The 22,887-nt window shown below is 34.9% G+C and overlaps 1 protein-coding gene across 2 annotated transcripts in view; it reads right to left on the reverse strand.

Annotated features, from left to right (window-relative positions):
• Positions 1–7,840: 7,840 nt before the first annotated feature.
• The window catches only part of SPAST (spastin), a 51,193-nt gene continuing 36,146 nt past the window's right edge, over positions 7,841–22,887 (reverse strand). For both annotated transcript variants that reach the window (XM_042933299.1, XM_042933298.1), the window contains exons 8-17: positions 22,025–22,099; positions 20,204–20,275; positions 18,795–18,870; positions 18,463–18,554; positions 18,236–18,315; positions 15,768–15,810; positions 14,744–14,823; positions 13,283–13,353; positions 11,572–11,612; positions 7,841–8,153 (exon numbers count right to left, since the gene is read on the reverse strand). In XM_042933299.1, the coding sequence (XP_042789233.1) occupies positions 8,031–8,153; positions 11,572–11,612; positions 13,283–13,353; positions 14,744–14,823; positions 15,768–15,810; positions 18,236–18,315; positions 18,463–18,554; positions 18,795–18,870; positions 20,204–20,275; positions 22,025–22,099 (753 nt within the window). In that variant the 3' untranslated portion in view covers positions 7,841–8,030. The remainder of the gene's footprint in view (positions 8,154–11,571; positions 11,613–13,282; positions 13,354–14,743; positions 14,824–15,767; positions 15,811–18,235; positions 18,316–18,462; positions 18,555–18,794; positions 18,871–20,203; positions 20,276–22,024; positions 22,100–22,887) is intronic.

The following is a 22,887-nucleotide window of genomic DNA, read 5'->3' on the forward strand; positions in this document are numbered from 1 at the left end:
TCCCATTTGAGGAAGCCGGAAGAGTAAGAAGCTTGCCCAGAGGCGTACATCTGGGTCTCTGTAGTAGTTGAATTTGAACTCAGACTAATTACAGAATATCGTGTTCTATTTCCTAAAACACTAAATTGACATACAATTAATTTTATTACGGAAGTAATATTATAGAATACAGGAAATAAAATAGTTTGATAACGATTGAGTCTCCAGCGCATAAGTATCAGGAAATAGTCTTATGAAAATTAAATACTAGTAAGAAGGCACAAAACAAGTAGGGAGAAAACAATGTTTAATATATTGATAGTGTCATGTAAAAATAGAGTTATGAGGTGAGGTGGGGTAGAGCCTGAGTGGTACAATTGGTTGGGTATCTGACTCTTGATCTCATCTCAGGTCTTGATCTCCAGGTCATGGGTTCAGCCCTGGTTGAGCCGGCTTGAAACAAGGAAATTATTAATAGAGTCATGCTACAAAGTGTGATTGAGTAGCTCATTTATAGTAGTCAGAGAAAGGAAATAAAATTTGACTTCTGAAAGACAAAAGTCTTTCTGCGAAGATTATTCAAGGCAGGATAAAGAAGCCGTGTGCCTGAGTCAAAAACAAGCAGGAGTGTTTCAAGAACCGAAAGAAGACAGTATGTCTGGAGCTTTGTGCTTGAGGGGAAGAAATGAAGAGATCTAAATGGTAAATGGGTCAGATGAAGCAGGAATTTCTAACTTAGGGGTAAGAGGATTGTTGTTTTTTGCTTAAACAGGAAGCTGGTGGAGGATTTTAACAAGGGAGTGACCTTTACACTGTGATATGGAGACTGGACTGGAGGTGGATGGTAAGAGCAAACATTTACTAAGCACTTATGTGGTAGGCACCATTCTAAGCGTTTAACATGTCTTAGCTCATTTAATCCTCATAACAGCCATTTGATACAGATACTATTTTAATCCTTGCTTGGAAAATTGTGTGCCAAGGTCACACACTTACTAACAAAGCTGGAATTCTGTAGGACACAACTTAGTTCTAAGCCTTACCTGTTGCTCTGTGCTAACTACTCCTGGACAAGATTAGAAGCAGGAAGACAGATTAGGACGTTATTGCTTCATTTACACAGAGCAAATCATTGATTTTTGACGTTTCTTTACAGTCTTTTTAAAAACAAAATTGGAATCAAACAGTACATATTGTACTGTTTTGTGTAAGGATGTATTCTGACTTTTCTTTCTCTTGTATCTTAATTTTCCCAGAATTTTGTATTACTGGCCTTAAAAAATTCAATCATAGGCATGTGCCTTAACGTACATAATTCCTCAGTGATGAGTATAACAGGGTATAAATGTAGCATAAAGAAATCTCTCAAGCTATTTTAAAAAAGAAGATATACTACAGGGAATTGGGTATAAAATCATAGGAAAGAACTATACAGGAGATCAACAATGAAACAGAAGACTTGAGCAATACTATATACCTATTAGACCTAATATATCTCTAGAATACACCATCCAGTAACAGCAGAATACACATTCTTCTCAGGTGCATCTGAAGCATTTTCCAGGATAGTACATATGTTAGGTCATAAAACATTTTTCAAAAAATTTAAAAGGATTAAAATAGAAAATATGTTCTCCAGAAATACTGGAATGAAATTAAAAATCCAAAACTACAGGAAATTTGGGATTTTCACATCTTCTGGAAATTTAAAAAACATAGTCTTTAAGTCAGTAGGTCAAAGAAAAAAATCTCAAGAGAACTTTGAAAACACACTGACCTGAATGAAAATGAAAATTCAACATACAAAATGTACTGGATATAGCAAAAGCTGTAGGTGGAAATTTATAGCTATAAATGTCTATATTTTAAAAAGAGGTAAGATCTCAAATCAATAAACTAACTTTCCATCATAGTAAGTGCAAACAAAAGCAAACAAAAGGAAGTAACTAATACAGCTTGGAGAGGAAATACATAAATAGAGAATAGAAAAATAAAAAACTAAACAAAACCAAAAATTGGTTCTTTGAAAAGATCAATGAAATTGGCATAGCTTTACCTAGACTGACCAAGAAAAGGAGAAGACTCAAATTAATAAAAATCAGGAAAGAAAGAAGACATTTTACTATTGGTTTTGCAGAAATAAAGAGGATAATAAGGGAATATTATAAACAATTGAATGCCAACAAATTAGATAACCTAGATGAAACAGACTAATTTCTATAAAGACACAAATGTCTGAAACAGACTCAAGAAAAAATAGAAAATTCAATTAGACATTTAACAAAATATTGAATTTATAATTAAAGAAAAAAAACTTTACACAAAGAAAAGCTCAGGCAAAGATGGTTTTACTGGTGAATTCTACCAAATATTTAAAGAATTAGCACCAACCATTCACAAACTCTTCCCCCAAAATAAGAGGGAACACTCTCCAGTTCCTTACAAAGCCAGAGTTACCCTTGATACCAAAACTAGACAAAGACAAGAAAACTACAGACCAACATTCTGTGTGAATATGATGCAAAAAACCTCAACAAAATAGCAAAATGAATCCACCAACATATAAAATGAATCATATACCAGGAATGAGTGGGAATTATCACAGGAATGAAAAGTTGGTTCAACATATGAAAATCAGTGTGATATGCCATAATAATAAAGGACAGATAATCACATGATCATCTCAATAGATGCAGAAAAAGCATTTGACAAATCCAACACCCCTACTTGGAAAAACACTCAACAAAGTAGGAAACACAGAAACGGGTTATTTGAGTAATTAGTCCTTTTAGTTTGGAGGTATACTATTTTGTAATTAGACCTAGATCTTTGTATAAAATGTCATCAGGCTTTTTATTTTGAAAATATTTTTGCTGTTAACCTTATTCTTCTTCCAGCTCTTTTGCTATTATCTGTATTATAAAGTCTCGTTGCATGTGTTTTGTTCACATATTATTTGTTTAATGTATAAGGGACTGTTCCAAAGGAAACAGATGTGGAGTATAAACCTGCTAAACCTTCAATTCAATCCTAGCCAGTTCTAAGACCTAACAATTGGAAGTTCCATTAGACTGGCAATCAATTGTTGAAAAAGTGACTTGTCAAATTGTGCCTTGGTTATCCTGGGCCTCCGTGAGGACATTCCCTGTCTTATCCATGTATCATTTTGGTTAGTCTATATTCTGGGGTCAATGATGGTTTGAATGTAATATCATTTCCTCTCCTTGGCTGCTTATAAAATATTTTTGCTTTTTTTTATTTTTTGCAATCTGATGTATCCAGATATGATCTCTGTTGTATTTATTCTTCTTGGGGTTCACTGAACTTTTGGTATCTGTAAGTTGATGTCTTTCATCAAATCGAGGGCAACTTTAGGTATGACTGCTTCAAATGTTTCTTTTGCCCCATTCTCTTCCTCTCCTCTACTTTTCGGTCCTCAAACCAGAGGTAAATAAGACTGATATTTTCCCCTACTCCTGAAACCAGTATTACACTATATGTTAAATAACTAGAATTTAAATAAAAATATGTAAAACAAAAATGACACATGAATTAAAAATAAAGTAAAACAAAAAATATTGATATTGTCCCACAAGTATCAAACCTTTGCTATTTCTTTTTTTCTTCCTCTGTGCTTGAATTTGTAATTATATTGGCTTGTCTTCTGGGGGTCTTCCTTCTGCTGTGTCCAGTTTACTCTGAAGCCCATCCAGTGAAATTTATTTCAGATACTATAGATTTCATTTCAGATTTTTACTTTTCATTACCAGACTTTCCATTTGGTTTTTAACTTCTATTTCTCCACTGAAAATCCTAATCTGTTCATCCATCTTTTTTCCCTATTCTTTAAAAAGTATTAAAACTGTTTTAAAATAACTGTGTTAATTCCAACCTGTGGGTCATCTCTCCATTTGCTTCTACATATTTTATGTTGATTATGGATTTAATTTTTCTTTGTATGATTAATTTTTTACTGTGTACTGGACTTTGTGGATATGTTGTGAGGACTCTGGATTCTATTTTCTTCTAAAATGTGTTTTCTTCTGGCTAGCTGTTAAATTACCAATGGATAATCTTGATGCTGTGAAAGCTTTATTTTAAACTTTGTTACAGTGAGTTTATCCTTTTGCCCATAGTCCTAACAAAAGTATGGCCCTTAGGTCTAGGATGCTGTGCTTTCTCCTTATTATGGTCCTTTTTGGATTTCAATGGGAAACCCAAAATACTTACTAAATGTCTCTTAGTGAAAATTTTGAACTTTGTATTCCCCTGGCAGCTACTTCTTCTCTACAGTTTGTTAGACTTCAAATATTGCTTTCTGCTAGGTTTGACTATTATACTGCACAGGTACAATTTTGGAGTTCACTAAGGATTTGAAAGAAATTTGTAGGCATATTCTAGGGCTTATAGTTCTGAAATTCTTTTCAAGATTTCTCTCCTAATTTCCAGCTGTTCTACAAGCCCCAAATGTCCCCTCAGCCCAGAAAGACTATTACATTCTACTTGAAGTCTATTTCTAAGCACAGTGCACAAACTGGAAATTGCCCTTGGGGCAAAAGCTAGTTAATGTGGATCTCTTCTAGTACATGATTTTGTGCAATTTCTGCCTATTTCTGCTTGCTCTCTAGAGTCTTCTAATTATTGCTTTTTATATTTAGTTTATAATTATTGGCAAGAGTTAGTCCAATACAAGCTACTGCTACACTGCAACCTCTGAAACCTCACATTTCAAATAAACAAGTTAAAGGCAAAATAAAATTTATTTATTTCCACTCCATTAGGATAAAAACCCTCTTTATGCAGCTGAACCTAATTCATTTTTTTTTTCCTGAAGTACAAAAGACCAAATTAAAATTTGAAGCATTTCAAGGAAAATCCTTTGACTTAAGAGTCAAAAGCCAACCTGTAAAAGGCTCATTCTACCAAAAGAATTCATTTTTGGGGCACCTGGGTGGCTCAGTCAGTTAAGCGTCTGACTTCAGCTCAGGTCATGATCTCATGGTCCGTGAGTTCGAGCCCCGCGTCAGGCTCTGTGCTGACAGCTCAGAGCCTGGAGCCTGTTTCAGATTCTGTGTCTCCCTCTCTCTGACCCTCCCCCGTTCATGCTCTGTCTCTGTCTCAAAAATAAACGTTAAAAAAATTTTTTTTTAAAGAATTCATTTTTGTACAAAATATAAAGAATTCTAGCCTATAAACAAAGACTGCTGCGTATTTACTTACATTGGAATGCTAGTAGCTGCTTTTCCTCCACTTCTTCCCAAGCACAAAGCACAGTCAGAAATCTAATAACCTCAGTGGGTAGACTGACTTAGAATATGCTTTTACCTGGGTTGCCTGGCTGGCTTAGTCAGTTGGGCATCCAACTTTGGCTCAGCTCAGATCATGATCTTGCAGTTTGTGGGTTTGAGCCCTGCATTGGGCTCTGTGCTGACAGCCCAGAGCCTAGATCCTGTTTCAGATTCTGGGTCTCCCTTGCTCTCTGCCCCTCCCCCACTTGCACTCCGTCTCTCAAAAATAAATAAAAACATTAAAAAAAAATAAAAAATAATAAGCTTTTACCCTTAAGTTATCTGGAAAGACAGTACTGCTTTTTCCCCTGGCTCAAAGTCCTGTACATCAGTAAGTTTTAATGTAGTTTATAAAACTCTGCCATGTTAACCTGAGCACACCAAAGCTGAATGTTTTAAGCATTACTTTTCATGACGTTAATATGACACAGAGCTCAATGCAGAACCCAAAAGGTCACAATCTAATATTAATTCAGAAAGTCTCGACAACTTCTATCTTTATCGAAAATGACCAGACCGATCCCTTACACCTCCTATTAGATCATTATCTTATTTTCATGATCCTTCTATGAAAAAAAAAAACAAAACGCTTAAAATAAAACTTGGTCATAGTAAGTCATAGAAAGTAGGTCTCTAGCTCTAAGCTCAACTTCAGACTTTAGTCAAGGAAGTAAAATAATTTCTATACTGTATGGTTATTCATACAATAATATAATTCTCAGTGTTTATGACAATATTAATTTGTCTACCTCTTAATATTTGAAATCTTTGTTACATAAAAACTATTCCAATAAAAATAGTGAGCTACATTAAATTACTGCAGGTAGAATCATGATAATTTTAAAGATTATATTTTAAAAGCTGGGCTTGAAGCACACAGATCTTTAATATGACTGAACAGTTATTCACATATGAATAATGCTAATCCTTTTTTTAAATGAAAATACAAAGTGAAATTTTATGAGCTTTATTGAAAATGTCTTAACTTTGGATATTCCCAATTCTTGTCATCATGTATGTATATTGCATCATCTTTTATTATCAAGATTTTATAATTGATGCTTTAATGTTTGAGACCTTAAAAAGATAGAACATATGACTGAAAATAGGCATGGTTCTGGCTTAAAAAAAATTTTTTTTTCTATTTATCCCAAGCCTCACTTCTGTTACCTAGGGAGTTCTAAGGTCATGATTAGAAGAGACATTTAAAATACAGCTACAAATAGCATATTATCTTAAGAAATGAAACATCTTCTATATTTACATAAATCCTTGACAGGAACAAGAGGAAATTTAAGAAGAATGTATGTTTTCATTATAAAATTCTTATCTAGCCAGGGCAAGTTTTTAATGTATTCTCTCAAAACCAAAGGTATTTCTCCTAAATGAAAAAGTCTTTGTTACTACTGTAAAATTATTCTTTCCACCCATGACATCTTACATAAAAGCACCAAAGAAAATTTCTGTAAACAAACTTTTAACCAGTAAACTAAGGGCAAATATCCATTTGCCTTTATTACAGTATTTAAAAAGCCATGATATGAGTCACTACTTCCTACAATGACAGTTTTGTAATAAAATCCAGGCATACTTATACAAACAAGAAACGGAATTACTGTACATTTTTGGGGGAACAAAAGGCAGATTAACAGACTAACTTTTTAGTTAACAAAGTGAGCACAAGAAACCTATAAAATGTACGCAATGTATAAAAATTCAGTAATTTTTAAAGTTTCATTGACGGGATTAATCATCATTAGGAATAAAAGATGGTAGATCCACTGGCTTATAATCATCCTGTAAACAGTACGAAAGCAATGAGCAATAAATTAGAAATGTCTTAGCTCTCAGTACTTCCCTTCTCTCACACAGGAACCACTTTTACGGCAGTTAAAATTGGCCTTCTTAAATATTAGAATAAATCTAGCAGAAAATAAACTCCATTAGGAATAAATTAACAGTCTACAATAGATTTCTGACAAATATATTAGAAAAAAATACTGCAGGTCACACGAGGATTGATCTACACGTTGTATGACAGAGTGACTCAAACCTTCTAACCTCCTTTTCTATTTTACTAGATTTGCTGTGTTGCTATCAACAAATGGCTTTCTAAATTGGCAGCAAGGTAACAGAAAGGTGAAAATGCAATTGTATCCTGACTGTAGATTTATGGAAAGAAAAAAAAACAAAAACCTTCAAAACACTTTTTCCTTTTACTGTTACATAGGAAGAAGTTTCATTTGGCACACTGGATTTGTAAAGAGGAAAGAAAAAAAAAGTAACTTAGAGTGTTTGGTATTCTAATCTGTAGTAAAGACGACAGTAGGAAAGGAAAATAGAAAAATTACTATTTTAAGAAAAGACATCAGAAGACAAACAACCAAAGGCGCTTGTGTCTTCTACCATTCACTGTCTCTGGAATACTTTCACCTGCAACACAATATACAAATTATTATTTACATTATGATTATATTGGTAAAGAAGACCAGAATCAGTTTTTGTTGTGCTCTAACTTACAGTGCCCATTGGGATAACTAGCAACATAGGCAAGAAGGCCTTCAACAAAATACTCCATTTGCATTGTATATTTTATTTAAATTTGTTGTATGGTTCATCTGCTGGGGTGCACAAGTAATTGTAAGACTCTGAAAAGTCCTGTAAACTTAGGCTGAATTTCTGTAGCTGATAACTATTCGACGAAGATGGTGTGTTACTCTCTTCGAAAGCAAAAACGTTCTGCAGGCTTATGAAGGTCTTTCCTTAAACAGTGGTATCGCCAAAGTCCTTGTTCCAACGTATGTATGCTTCTAAGGTTTGAGGGCTCACGCTGCGTTTTATCTTTTTCAAGGATTCAGTGAAGTCAGATAATCGAATATTTCTCATCTAGATTTTAAAAAAACACATGACGATACAAATGATGAATACGTACACAGTATTTAACCCAAAGATGGACTGAAGTAATGATGCTATTGCTCATTAATGTTATAAATCTATATAAATATATTCTTAGAAAATCACGCCAATCATCTTATTTTACCTATTATAGGGTAGGCAAGTTTGCTATGTAAGAAATCTTACAAAAATGCTATACTAACATATGTGTTTAGCTTCTTAGGCATTAACATTTTAAATCATAGTATCTTCCCATTATAAAAACAGAAAACACTTATTATACAAAATGTGACAAAATATAGACAGGCAGAAAAAAGAATCACAATCCCACCCTTCAGAATTCTCAAGTTTCACTCACTAGCTAAATTCATGCTATGTTTATCAAAAAGGGAAAGAGGGTTTACAAGAAGCACATGAGACTTTAAGGAAATACTGCTTTTTACATTCCTTGTCTCATTTTCTGACCTTTTTAATGGGCTATGAGAATGTAGAACAAAACAATGCTGAGTTAACAATGTATCTGTATCTACTGAGAGATTTTTAAAACCCAAAAGGAGCTTGGCACGAAACGACCCATTTTTAAAAATTGTCAGTAATATATACATGTGTATTTTGCCCAAAAAGAAGTTAAAGGAGAATCTGAGACAAAATGTCAACTGGATATTTATATATATTCTTTTTATTACTCTTATAAAACCCAACCTAAATACTTCACGCACGCTCTGATATCTTGATGTGCACAGATTGATAAAAATCACCCACATTTGTAACTTGTAGCCTAATCTTAGTCAAAAAGTAAAAGGATATATTGTTACCACATAATCACTATATGAGCCCTACATGTTTTCTTATTTAGCTATAAAACACACAGTGGCTCTTCCTAAAGGCCAAAGTGTGGAAGGATGATAAATGTACTACCTATGATATTCCTGAATAAAATTTATTATAGAAATTAAGGTTTTAAAGGTTTTGATGAAATTCTAATTGAACTGTAAAGTATGGTGTACATATACATATGAAATTTATATATGATATTTTGAAGTTAGTAAGAGACAAATGTATACAACAGGAAAAAGCAAACGGTAGCTAATTTGAGAAAGAGAAAAATAAATAGCAAAGATGTCTTAACAAAATAATGAAATAATAAAGTTAAGCTGGATACAAACTGTGCGCTTTAAAAACAAAGTATATTATACCCTGAATTTATAACCCCAAATTTTTAGCATTAACTTTTAAAAACACAGAATTCCAATACAATTGTTTCTATTCTTATAAACTATAAAATCAAATGGAGTTCATCTTACCTAAATGTGTGTATACAAACCAGTACCTGACAATACAGTTAGTTATTAAAGTTGTACGAAATAAAATTCTAGTATACTTAGGGCACCTGGGTGGCTCAGTCGGTTAAGTGTCCGACTCTTGATTTTGGCTCAGGTCATGATCTCCCAGTTTGTGAAATCAAGCCCCGTGTGGGGCTCTACACTGACAGTGCAAAGCCTGGTTGGGATTCTCTCTCTCCCCCTCTCTCTCTGACCCTCCCCACTCATGTTCACTCACATGTGTGCCCTCTCTCTCTCAAAATAAATGAGTAAACTTTAAAAAAATAAATAAAACTTAAAAAATTACAAAATTCTAGTATACAATTTTAGAAACCAAATTACTTGTTTTCCTCTCATCTCATAAATGTGACTGATAAAATAGATTTCCTTAATTTCTATATCAAAATGCCATTAAGTATTTATGTATTTTTAAATCTATGGACACTTACATATGGATACATAGTATCCACACATTACACACAAGTAAGTCTCCATATGGATACTGTGACTACTAGGATACTATGTAAGTGCCAGTCTGCTTTAAGCATTTTATATATATTAACTCATAAGTCTGGAACTAACAGCTAAAAGTCTACCAAATAATTAATACTAAAACCATCAGATTAAAAATAAACTGGATAAAATATACAGAACCAAAACTTATAACAAGGTCACAAAAGGTACTGTAATATTATTTCTTGTAATTCATTCAGTAGTTTCATATTTAATTTTAGTGTTCCTAACATTTAGTTTAAAATAAGGTTCATATGGGGCGCCTGGGTGGCTCAGTCGGTTAGGTGTCCAACTTCGGCTCAGGTGTGATCTCACCATTGGTGGGTTCAAGCCCTGCCTTGGATTCTGGGCTGACAGCTCAGAGCCCGGAGCCTGCTTCAGATTCTGCGTCTCCCTCTCTTTCTGACCCTCCCCCACTCACACTATGTCTCTCTCTCTCTCTCAAAGATGAATAAACATTAAAAAGATTTTTAGGGGCGCCTGGGTGGCTCAGTTGGTTAAGCGGCCGACTTCGGCTCAGGTCATGATCTGGCGGTCTGTGAGTTCGAGCCCCGCGTCGGGCTCTGTGCTGACGGCTCAGAGCCTGGAGCCTGTTTCAGATCCTGTGTCTCCCTCTCTCTGACCCTCCCCTGTTCATGCTCTGTCTCTCTCTGTCTCAAAAACAAACGTTAAAAAAAAAATTTTTTTAAAAATAAAAAGATTTTTAAATAAGGTTCATATATATTTTTAAAATAGTGGATAAAGTTATATTTTTAAGTATGGGATTAAAATTCAAGTAGATATGTGCTCGCTTCGGCAGCACATATACTAAAATTCAAGTAGATATTATGCTGTAATACTGGAATAAATGTACTCCATCAGAACGAATTCATGGTATTTTAAAAATACGTGTATTTTCAGGCTCTTGCCATTGGAATAGTCTAATTCAACACCAGTACTAATAAAAAACAATGTAGTATGGGGGTGCCTGGGTGGGTCAGTTGGTTAAGCGTCAGACTTCAGCTCAGGTGGGTTCAAGCCCCACGATGGGATCTGTGCTGACAGCTCAGGGTCTGTAGCCTGCTTCGGATTCTGTGTCTCCCTCCCTCTCTGACCCTCCCCCACTAGCACTCTGTGTCTCTCTCTCTCTCAGAAATAAATAAACATTAAAAAAAAAAAAAAAAAAAGAAATGCGTTAGCATCTCATAAGAGGGCCTATCACACTAAGAAACTGCAATGAATCACATTACATTGGTATTGTTTTTATAAGGAGGAAAACAAACACTGAAAAACTAATAGAATATGAAGGGATTAACTTGTTACAAAGAGTAAAATCTTCAAGTTTTCTATGATTTTCTTCTGTTTAGTAGTTACATAACATGATTTGATAGAAAATGACTTAATGACTATGTACAATAATTTTTGTCCATTACCAAAGAACATTGTAAGAGACTGTAATTTGATATGCCTCTAGATTTTGAAATGAAACAAAGAACTTTTTCTAGCTTCTAACCAAATCACAGACAAAAATCCAGACAAAAGAGAAGTCTTACAATATAGAGAACCAGAGCAAAGAAAATTATAGAACAGTATACCTCACTGGCAGACATATTCTTTACTTGTTCTGGTTTCAGTTCTGTAAAATATAAGACAGCCACTTTAAAAAAAAGGTCTGTAAGTTTAAATTGCTGAAAAGCAAAACCAAGTAAAATGATCTAAAAGTACATGTTTGATATAAATTATTTGTATTAAAAGGAAGACACAAAATATTAAGCACAATTTATAAATGCTTAGAATAACATTCCTTCTTAGGAGTAACTGGGAGGCATTCAATTTCTTTGCATATTGCCTAGGAGTCATAAATTTTACCAATTTGAGATTGAACTTAAAAGATTCAACTTGTTCTTTACAAAGGCTTTAGGTTATTTTTTTTAAAGCCAACAGCTTTTGTCTGCTTCAGAATTAATAGCTAAAACATTCTGGAAAAAATACAAATGGTTTATATATTAGCTACTGTTTTGAGTCCACTATCTGAACAAGATTTTGTACCTCTGGCAGTAAGAGTTTGACTAGAATGCTTTGCCAGAATCTCAAAATATATTCTCAAGGTTATACTTATTTTGCTCCAAAGCAGCAATTCCGAGTCAGTACACTGTCTCACTGTAGGAGATGTGTTCTAGAAGCTGCATGTTCCATGTTCTATTTTATTACCACAGCCAGCAATCTGAGTGCATAGTTAAGAGCATCACCCATCCACTGCCCATGCCGCCTGTGGAAAAGCAGCTGAGAATATCTAGTCTAAAGTGGTATCAGAATGGTATTTCAGAATCAACAAATAGGAATCAACACAAAGCAATTCCTCAAAAGATAACAAATAATAATACAAGTAAAAACTTCTCTTACACACTTTAATTTCAAGTGATAATCAGATTACTCAAGTTGAAAAAAGCCCAAAACCAGAAAAGAACATTTTCCCTTTGTTTTTCTTTTTCGCTTGCTTAAAAATGTTTTCTTTTCCTTTGGGTTTTCTGCTGGCTACCTACTATCAAGAAGTGAAACATAGGACAGATGGTAATTTATCATGGTGAGCACTCCTTAATGTACAGAGCTGTCTAATCACTATGTTGTACACCTGAAACGAATATAATCTTGTATATTAACTATATTTCAATAAAAAATTTTTTAATTAAAAAAAAAACAACTGAAACCTGTTGTTTATAATAGGGGTCATGGTCTACTGATCCATGGACTGTCTTTGTATGGTCTGTGAGCTGAGAATGGTTTCGCATTTTTGTTTTTTTATAAAAACAAAAAACAAAAAGAATATGCAATGGAGAGCCTATGTGGTCCCACAAGCCTAAAATATTTATCAGGCCCTTCACTGAAAAGTTTGTGGACACTCAGTCTAGAGACTACCACATACCGGGGCACCAAGGTGGCTCAGTGGTTAAGTGTCTTGACTTCGGCTTAGGTCACGATCTCCCAGTTCATGAGTTCAAGTCCCACATTGAGCTCTGGGCTGACAGCTCAGCGCTCAGAGCCTGCTCTGGATTCTGTATCTCCCTCTCTCTCTCTGCCCCTCCCCCGCCTTGTGCTGTCTCCCTCTCTCTCGCTCTGTCTCTCAAGAATAAACATTAAAAAAAATTAAAAAGAACAAACAAGAAAAAGAAACTACTTCATATCAAGTTTTCCAGCAGCTTCAATGCTTTCCTACTACTACTTAAAAAACGCCTCTCAATAGGGCTTCCTAAACTTCGAAAGTGGTCTAATAAATAGGTCAAAATGTCTCAAGCTCTGTACACATACCTCGGATAGGACCCAGTGCTGCATCTTTTGCCAAAGCTGTTAGATCACTTCCTGAATATCCATCGGTCATTCTGAGAATGGGAAGGAAGAAAGAGCAAATGATTCTCATCTTTGCAGATTTAAAATCCTCCATGTAGAAAGAGTGTAAAATCTAGTTTGCCTCTGTCATCAAGCAGACAGCTACACACTTTGATTTTAAGGGCACAGAAAGGCCCACTTGCTGAAAACAAAGAAAACCATCTATGGCAGGCAAGGCTCCTTAGAATGAATGTCTCAAATTTTCATCATAAGAATCATTTCTTTACATTAAGGCATATTATATGTCCAAGAAGCTCCATTAGATATAAATACATCCCCTGGAAAGGTAACAGCCATAAGCCATTGCTGGCCAACTGATACATAACCATTAATTATTGCTCTGTAAGTAAGTTAATGAAATGAATGTTTCTTTACCTTGACAAAGAACACTGCCAGTCAAGGTAGATTCCTTTTCTTTTTTTTAACTAAGAATATATATTTTTTAATTTTTCTAGTAAGCTCTGCACCTAACATGGGGCCTGAACTCACAACCCTGAGATAAAAAGTTGCATGCTCTACTGACTGAGCCAGCCAGGTGTCCAAGGTACATTTCTTTAAATATAGGACAGACAAGGTAAAGGACGAGTCTGGGGTAGAAGACATTGGCAAAAAGAGGCACACCTGAATGGGATGCCACAGTGGAGAGTCCTGGGCAGCCAAGAGATTATCAAAGGGAACTAAGAACTAGGGAGGGCAAAGGGGAAGAAAAAAATAAAACACGAAAAGAAAGCATTTACTTATCATGTACTATGTTAAATAACTATAGAGATCAAACATTATTAGCTGAATTCTTTACTGGAACAACAAAGAAGAACTTCACTATTTCCAAGTATTGAATTTATTCTTTCTTCATAGGTTATCTGGGACTCAGAGTATTTACTAAAATTACCAGCTATTCACATACTTCTTGAATATTTAAATTACTTTGTGAGATTTTTCAAAGACTAAAATTCAACAAGTGCACCTCCCATATTCAGTTTCTACTTAAGTACACCACTTAGAAGATGTAAAAGTTAAAAAAATTATGTGTAATATAAAGAACAAATTTATATGAGAATATTTGTGCTGGTGTGGGCAGAGATAAGTGTCTTAAAAATTTTTAAACTATTTTAATACCACTTATAAGTTTTAATAAATTTATAAAAAGCATGTACTACTATCAGATATTTAGGTCATGTCTTGTAGAGGATCTAGAAATTTAAATTCAGATACCATATCTAACAATGAGAGATAAGAAAAAACATAAAGGAAGCAGAGGATGAGACGAGCAGTTTTCTGAAAAATAAATTACTCATTTCACACTTGAGTTTACTTTAAACAAAAAAGAAAAAGACTTCTTTATGAAAGAAAAAACTTTAAGATAGACCAAATCAAATTACTCACCTAGCAAGTTGTGCTAGTTCTTTTTGGGTCAATGGGCTTCCTTGTTTACATAATAGATTTTTAAGTAAAAGTAGTCGTGTCTAAAAAGAAATATTAAAGAATTATCAGTCTCAAGAATTAGCTTAATGAAATATCCAAAAACTAGATTCAAATCCTGACCCTCATTTACGAGCTGAATGATCACACACAAATCACTCTAGTTCTTAGAGCCTCGCTCATGTCTGTTAATTGGAGTTGAAACGACCATTTTTTGAGAGCTCTTAAGAGACTTAAAGATAATCCAAATAAAGCACTAAGGAATTAGCTGCTGCTACTATCAAGGATGTTAAGGGTCTGAGCTAGACAACCACAATTTTTTAAAAAAACACTTTTCTCGAGGTATGAATTCATATAACACTAATCTCACCATTTTAAGTGTAACATTCAGTGACTTTTAATAAATATATAGTTTTGCAACCATACCGTACTCCACTTTTAGAACATTTCTAACACCCAAAAAAGTTCAATCATGCCTATTTACACTTAGTTCCCACTCCCACCCACAGCCTCTGCAAACCACGGTTTCCTTTGTTTCTAGAAATTTGCCTTTTTTGGATATTTTATATAACTGGAATCATATGATAGGTTATCTTTTACATCTGGTATCTTTCACTTAGTATGTTTTTGAGGTTTTTCCATATTACAGCATGTGTTAAGTATCTCAATCCTTTCATTGCTAAACAGTATTCCATTAAATGCATATACCATATTTGTTTATCCATTGTCTAATTGATGAACATTTTAGACTCCTTACAGTTCTTGGCTATTATTTATAATGCTGCTATAAAAATTCTTATATGTGTCTTTGTGTAGACATGTTTTCATGGAATTACAGGGTCTTATGGTAAGTTTACATTTATCTTTTTAAGAAATTGCCAAACTGGTTTCCAATCTGGCTGTACCAATAATTGGAAGATCAATATTGTCAAGATGGTAGTCCTTGTTTCCATGTTAAAAAAAAAAAAATTCAGACATAGATACATACCTCCTCGTTTGGCAAAGACACATATACCCGTTTGATGAAACGCCTAAAAAAAAAAGGATTCAAACAACTTCAGAAACATAGATTTGAATTTACAAGTAACTCCACTCAAGCAGCAAATGACAATAAAAAAGTTTTTTTTAATGTTTATTTATTTTTGAGACAGAGACAGAATGCGACTGGGGGAGGGGCAGCGAGGCACAGAATCTGAAGCAGGCTCCAGGCTTTGAGCTGTCACTACAGAGCCCGACGCTAAACTCATGAGCTGTGAGATCATGACCCGAGCCGAAGTCAGACACTCAACCGACTGAGCCACCCCAACAATAAAAAAGTTGGCGCCCCAACAATAAAAAAGTTTTAAGTGTAATACTCAAGGTATCTGAATGCATTTTAGTAGTCATTAAAGTGAAGAGTTATTTTGTTACTTTTTTTTTTTTAAGACTTTATTTTTACATAATCTCTACACCCAACATGGGGCTTGAACTCATAACCCCAAGATAAAGAGGCACACGACTAAGCCAGCCAGGTGCCCCTTGAGTTACTCTTTAAAACTCTCTAGATAATGTTTAAAATTCCTTAATTCACTATTGTCAAGTTCTCATATGTTTTTAATACAAACATATGAGAGCTATTAAAACAAAAAATCTGATATGAGGAGCAGAATAAAGAGATCTCTGCTGTCTTCTTGAAAGGGAAAACAATTAAAATCAATAAGGACCACAGAAACAGATATGCAAACTTCACTATCAACAAACTCAGGTAACATTTACACAACTAGAGTGTATGAAGAAGGGCTGCCTAGGGCAGTGAAAAATATACGAAGGAGGGTACACATAGCATCTGTTGCTGGAGGTTCCAGACACGGCTATCAGAGCACAGAGTTTTCCAAAGGAAACAGCACACTCAGGAGGAATAAAGCCAACCTCCCCATATTTAAAGAAGCATGTGAAGAACGGCTCTGCATATCATGTGAAACCTAGTCAGGCAGGAGCAGGGGAACTGCAAGGCAGGTGAGGCTGAACGAAGAAACTCAAAGACACATCATTTTTGTAAGAAGACATCAATCAGTCTGGCAAGATCACAAACTGTCTTGCATGGACTAATCTTCATCAGGTACGGTTTGATTGTGACTCAGGGAGACTGCCTGATAGTCCAGTCTACTCATACGACAACTCAAGATACTTGCTCGGTAGCTCTTCTCCTAGAGTATCACTCCAAAACTAGGTTTGCCAAGAAAACTCCCCTTTATTCAAATAAAAATAGTAACCAAACAGGCAAAGGCACATGGCTATTCTTTTAAGTGCTAAAAAAAAGAGGGAAAAGGTTACAATAAATATAGAGAACATACACAAGAAGATTTTTCCAAAGAGCAAATTAAATTTGTGACCAAGTAACTTTCTGTGAAATAAAATTATTTAATAAAAAAAAAAAGTTTTTTACGAAACAAGAGCTCAATGAGATGTAAGTGTCTCAAGGCAATGACACACAAAAGCTCAAGGAAATAAGACAATAGAAGATGAAAAATGGGATTGCAGAGATCCGGAAAGCAACGAAAGCGAAGAAGAAAACCACCAAAGACACAGAGGTTACAATGGTAGCACAAAGAAGATCAGACACAAACTGAGTAGGAAATAAGGACAACAAACAAGAAGACAAACAAACAAAAAAAGAAATTAGAGTTAAAAAGGACTAGAAAGGAAATTAAAGATAAGGAAGACAAAAAGAGGCAACATAATGCATAAATTGTGTGAAAGAAAAAAAACAGAATAATGAATCAGGAAAAACTATTAAAGGTAGTATTCAAAATAACTTTCCTAAAACAAAAGAGATTCATAACTCTCAATTTAAACAAACACCAAATCCCAGAAAAAATAACACAGATCGACATCTTTTTCAAATAACTAGACTTCAATAGTTAAAAATTATATCCAATAAAGAGAAAAAAATCAAGTTAATCCATAAATGTGAATAAAAAGCAGCCTGGCTTCAGACTTCTACACTGCAACATTTAATCCTAGAAACAATGGAGCAATGTAATAAATTCGTCAGGCCAAGAAAGGGAGGCCCAAGAATTTTATGCTGAGTCAAACCATCCTTCTAGTGGGAGGGGAATAAATTTGTTCAATCATACAAGAACACAGAACATAATTTCCATGAATCCTGCTTTTATTTGCTTTTCATGAAGCCAACTAAAAGAAAAGTAAGAATCAATTCTGGTGTTTTAAGATAATTTAATCCTAATCAGAAGAAATAAACAATTTGCCTGCAACCAAAGTGAAAACTAGTTTCCGTGGTATCATGTTGGCTCTGCCTTCAAAATCTTTAGTAGGTAACAAGAGGCCAAAGGATGAATACCAGGAAGGAAATAATTTGTCTTCAAATTGAAAGTGAAGGAAATAAGACATATGTGAGGTGAACACAGGAGCAAATACACCTGTAATCGATGTGTGTTTCTACATAAATCCCCCTACCTGAGAACAGCCTCATCAAGCTCTTGTGGCCTGTTAGTTGCACCCATTACAAGCACTCTGTCATCTCCAGCAGATTGTACCTGTAAGACAAAAAAATTTTTCAGTACTTTTAGGTAAAGTAATAACAAAAATATGATAAATATCTGTATTTCTAATTTGAGTCATTTAATTTGAAAATATCTACACTAAGATGCTACCACCTTAAAAATACCATAATCAATACTTACACCATCAAATTCTATTAGAAATTCAGTTTTTAGACGTCTACTAGCATCATGTTCTCCTTCTCTTCTTTCACACAAAAGGCTATCAACTTCATCTAAAGGAAACAAAAGGATAAGACTTTAACATAAAGCCACACAACACCAGTCATCTGAGATTAATCTAGTTTACTACTTAAGTTATTAATATTGTAGGTCCTGCACAATTCATTAGTCTTTAACTTTGCACTTCTTTAAAACGTGTTCCTTCTGAATACTCTTTTTCATTATACCTCTCAAACTTGGAGAAGGGAATTTCATAAATATTCAACTAACTTAGTTAGAAAACATTTTCTTACCTATAAAAATTATAGAAGGCTGAAGTTCTCGAGCCACAGCAAAAAGAGCTCTCACCAATTTCTCTCCTTCTCCCACCTAAAAACAAGGCATTATACACTGTAATACACATAAAATGCAACATTATTCCAGCTGTTTAAATTTCATGATTAAAAGTCTTACATATAGGAATTTCCTTTCTTTGCAACAACCAAAGATTTGGTTTAAGGAATTGTGGGAGGAAGGTTATTGAACCATCGCTTATTTAAAAAAAACAAAAAAAAAAGACTATTATTTAATATAGTCTGATAAGTTTTTTGGGTTTTTTTTTTTTGGGTTTTTTTGGTGCTGAAACCTAGACTGGTCCGGTAAGTACTTTAAAAAATGAAATACATCTCTGCTTTGCTTGACCCTACATTCTTAAGACTTGAGAATGGAATAGCTATTAGGGCTATAACTAGTGAGAAGATGGAATATTAGGAGAGAGGAACAGACACTGTACATATTTCTTAAGTCCTTGGTTGTAGGGTATATTCATACAACCAGGTAAGTTACAAAGTACTCTACTAAACTAAACTTACTTAAATTAACTCTCACAATATCACTGTCAATAAGTATAAAAGTATTTCTAGATAGCCAAGGAGGTCTATGAACACCCCTTGCGACATTCCAGGGGATGAAATGCTATAATAAAACAATTCTATGCATTAAAATCAACTCATGAAAGGGTCATGAGGTTTGGGGTAATCCACTGTAAAAACTCTTCTGTCCTCTAGGTGGCATCTATTTTTTTAATTGAAAATTTCATTAAAAAAAAGAATGGCCTCAGATTTAGAATCACAAAGCAAATATTCTGAAGGACCCCCGTGAGAGATCACCTGCTGACAACATCAACACTTTATAAATGAGGCCTAAAAGTTTTCTTTTCTTAACACCAGCTCAGTACCCAACAGTTAAGTTGGAATCCCTATCTCCTAACTTCCAAGACAGTGTTTTCCATTATACTATGTGTATCATGTTGGGTACATCTACTTTAATAACAATTTCACTTATAAAATTTCACATAGAAAGTAAAATATAACTAAGAAAAGAGATATCATTTTACAGTTACTTTTAATTATGTTATAAAAATGAGAACTCAGTCAATACCTGATCTTGGATTTCTAGTCTTCAAAACTATAGGACAATAAATTTCTGTTGTGTTTATGGTACTTTGTTACACAGCCCCAGCAAATTAAAACAGTATTTGAGAGCACAATCCTAACTTCAAAAGAGCCTAACTTTGTCTTTTGAAGAGTGATTAATGTCCATCAGAGCTAAATAATAGATATAAAACTCAAAAATATTTCTTGTGTAATGTTATTACCATTTATACTTAGTAACATCTAGACACCAACATAAAATATGACAATACTGGAAAAAGAACACTCACATATTTTGAAGTTAAACTTGCAGCACTTATGTTGAAGAAGGTTGCATTGGATTCTGCAGCTACTGCTTTAGCCTTAAAAATCACAAGGGCAAAACATTATATTAGTTCAATATCTTCCTTTACAAAGAACCACACTTGAGGGGCGCCTGGGTGGCTCAGTTAGTTAAGCATCCAACTTCAGCTCAGGTCATGATCTCATGGCTTGTGGGTTTCAGCCCCACGTCAGACTCTACGCTGACAGCTTGAAGCCTCTTTGGATTCTATCTCTCCGTCTCTCTCTGCCCCTCCCCTACTCGTGTTGTCTGTCTGTCTCTCTCTCAAATGAACATTAAAAAATTTTTTTTAAATAAAAGAACATTTGATCAACTTAAACACTAAAAAAGATTTTCCAAAAATATAAAATATTACATGATTCCTGATATGTGGCAATCAGTGTGTTTCTTCTCAGCAATGAAGAAAAAGTCTAGGAAGAGCTATGCTTCTTTCCATTCTCCCTATTTTTTCTAAGGGAGATGGATAAGGAGTGGTTAAAAAAAAAGGGTGTTAATTCCCTTCTTATAGAAAGATAACTGGTTGGGGAAAGAGAAACAGCTCAACTCTTTTCCTCTTTACTTTTCCCCTCTAAAAGAGCTATACAGGAGAAAGAGGTATACAGATCCCAGTAAAACCTCGGGCAAAAGGATACTGGAAAAAAAAAATGTATGTAAATTATACTTCAATAAAAAAAGAAAGAAAAAGTGTGTTATCCTGATTATTTATTTATTTTGAGAGAGAGAGAGGGGGTAGGGGCAGAGAGAGAGAGGAGAGAGGGGGAATCCCAAACAGACTCCACACAGCCAGCTGGGAGCCTGACATGGGGCTCAAACTCACAAACCGTTGAGACCACGACCTGAGCCAAAATCAACAGTCAGACACTTAACAGACTGAGCCACCTGGGCACCCCCTCTGCTGAATATTTAAATAAAGCTGTTAAGATAGGAAGAAAAAAAAAATCAAGGGCTAGGAAGATACAGAATATAGTAAGGTAAGCTTTTCTGAGGTAAAAATGTTATTATTTAACTTGGGAAAATAATGAAAACTACACTTAAATTTAACCACTCCAAAACATACTACTGAAGAGAACATAATGTGTTTTTCCATCTATTTCTTCATTGAAAACATGTTTAAAAAAAATTTTTTTTTTAACATTTATTTATTTTTGAGACAGAGAGAGACAGAGCATGAACGGGGGAGGGGCAAAGAGAGAGTGAGACACAGAATCGGAAGCAGGTTCCAGGCTCTGAGCCATCAGCCCAGAGCCTGATGCGGGGCTCTAACTCACGGACCACGAGATCATGACCTGAGCCGAAGTCGGCCGCGTAACTGACCGAGCCACCCAGGCGCCCCTGAAAACATGTTTAAAAACTTAGGAGAAGGGGTGCCTGGGTGGCTCAGTCGGTTAAGCGGCCGACTTCGGCTCAGGTCATGATCTCGCGGTCCGTGAGTTCGAGCCCCGCGTCAGGCTCTGTGCTGACCGCTCAGAGCCTGGAGCCTGTTTCTGATTCTGTGTCTCCCTCTCTCTCTGACCCTCCCCCATTCATGCTCTGTCTCTCTCTGTCTCAAAAATAAATAAACGTTAAAAAAAAAAAAACAACTTAAAGAAAAAAAAAACTTAGGAGAAGTATATTATAACAAAAAGAAAATCATAAAAATAACTCAGAGGTTGTGCTCGCTTCGGCAGCACATATACTAAAAAATAACTCAGAGGCGATATAAACTTTTTTTCATAACATTATCTCTAATTATCTAAACAGAACATTCAAATTCTAAAAGAATTCTTACCAGCATTGTTTTTCCATTTCCAGGTGGACCAAAGAGTAACAATCCTCTGGCAGGAGCTCTAAGCCCTGTGAACAACTAAAATCATATACTTTAGTTCACAACTATGATTCTGGAGACACTTTTTTTCCCAAACATTTTAAGTCTGTCATCTGAAAAGCATCATTTTGGGGACGCTTGGGGGTGCAGCTGGTTGAGCATCTGACTTCGGCTCAGGTCATGATCACATGGTTCGTGGGTGCGAGCCCTGCATAGGGATCTGTGAACAGCTCAGAGCCTGGAGCCTGCTTCAGATTCTGTCTCTTTCTCTCTGCCCCTCCCCCACTTGCTCGCGCGCTCTCTCTCTCTCTCTCTCTCTCTCCCTCTCAAAAATAATTGTTAAAAATTAAAAAAAAAAGCATTTTTCTGTAGCATCCTCCTAAACAGAACTCCTCAGAGCTCTAAAGAGAACACATATAATCAATAAATTGGTGTAATTATTAAAAACAGAAGAAAACAAAGTTTTTAAGAATCTCATTGAAAATTAAAGCAAATTGGTTAAACAAGACATAATGAACACAGATATGCTTCTCTACTTCCTTTGGAAATGTCACCAAAATAATAGTAGATGAAAAAAGAAGATCTAAATCTTCAAAATAAAGAGAACACGAAAGGAAAAAACAGAAGACACAAAAATTTTTGTAGAGAGAGAACAAAGTGTGGTAAATTATTTTGCAGAGGTGATGGAGCTAAAACCTAAGTGCCTGCTTGTAAAGGGATACCTAGATACCAGCAGTGAGTGGATGTGAACAAAAACCCTGGAAAACGTCAGGACGTGGAAGTATGATGTATCAGAGAAAGCAGGAGGAAGGCGGACAGCCACAGAG

The sequence above is a fragment of the Panthera leo genome, chromosome A3 (genome assembly GCF_018350215.1).
Source record: "Panthera leo isolate Ple1 chromosome A3, P.leo_Ple1_pat1.1, whole genome shotgun sequence".
NCBI lineage: Eukaryota > Metazoa > Chordata > Mammalia > Carnivora > Felidae > Panthera > Panthera leo.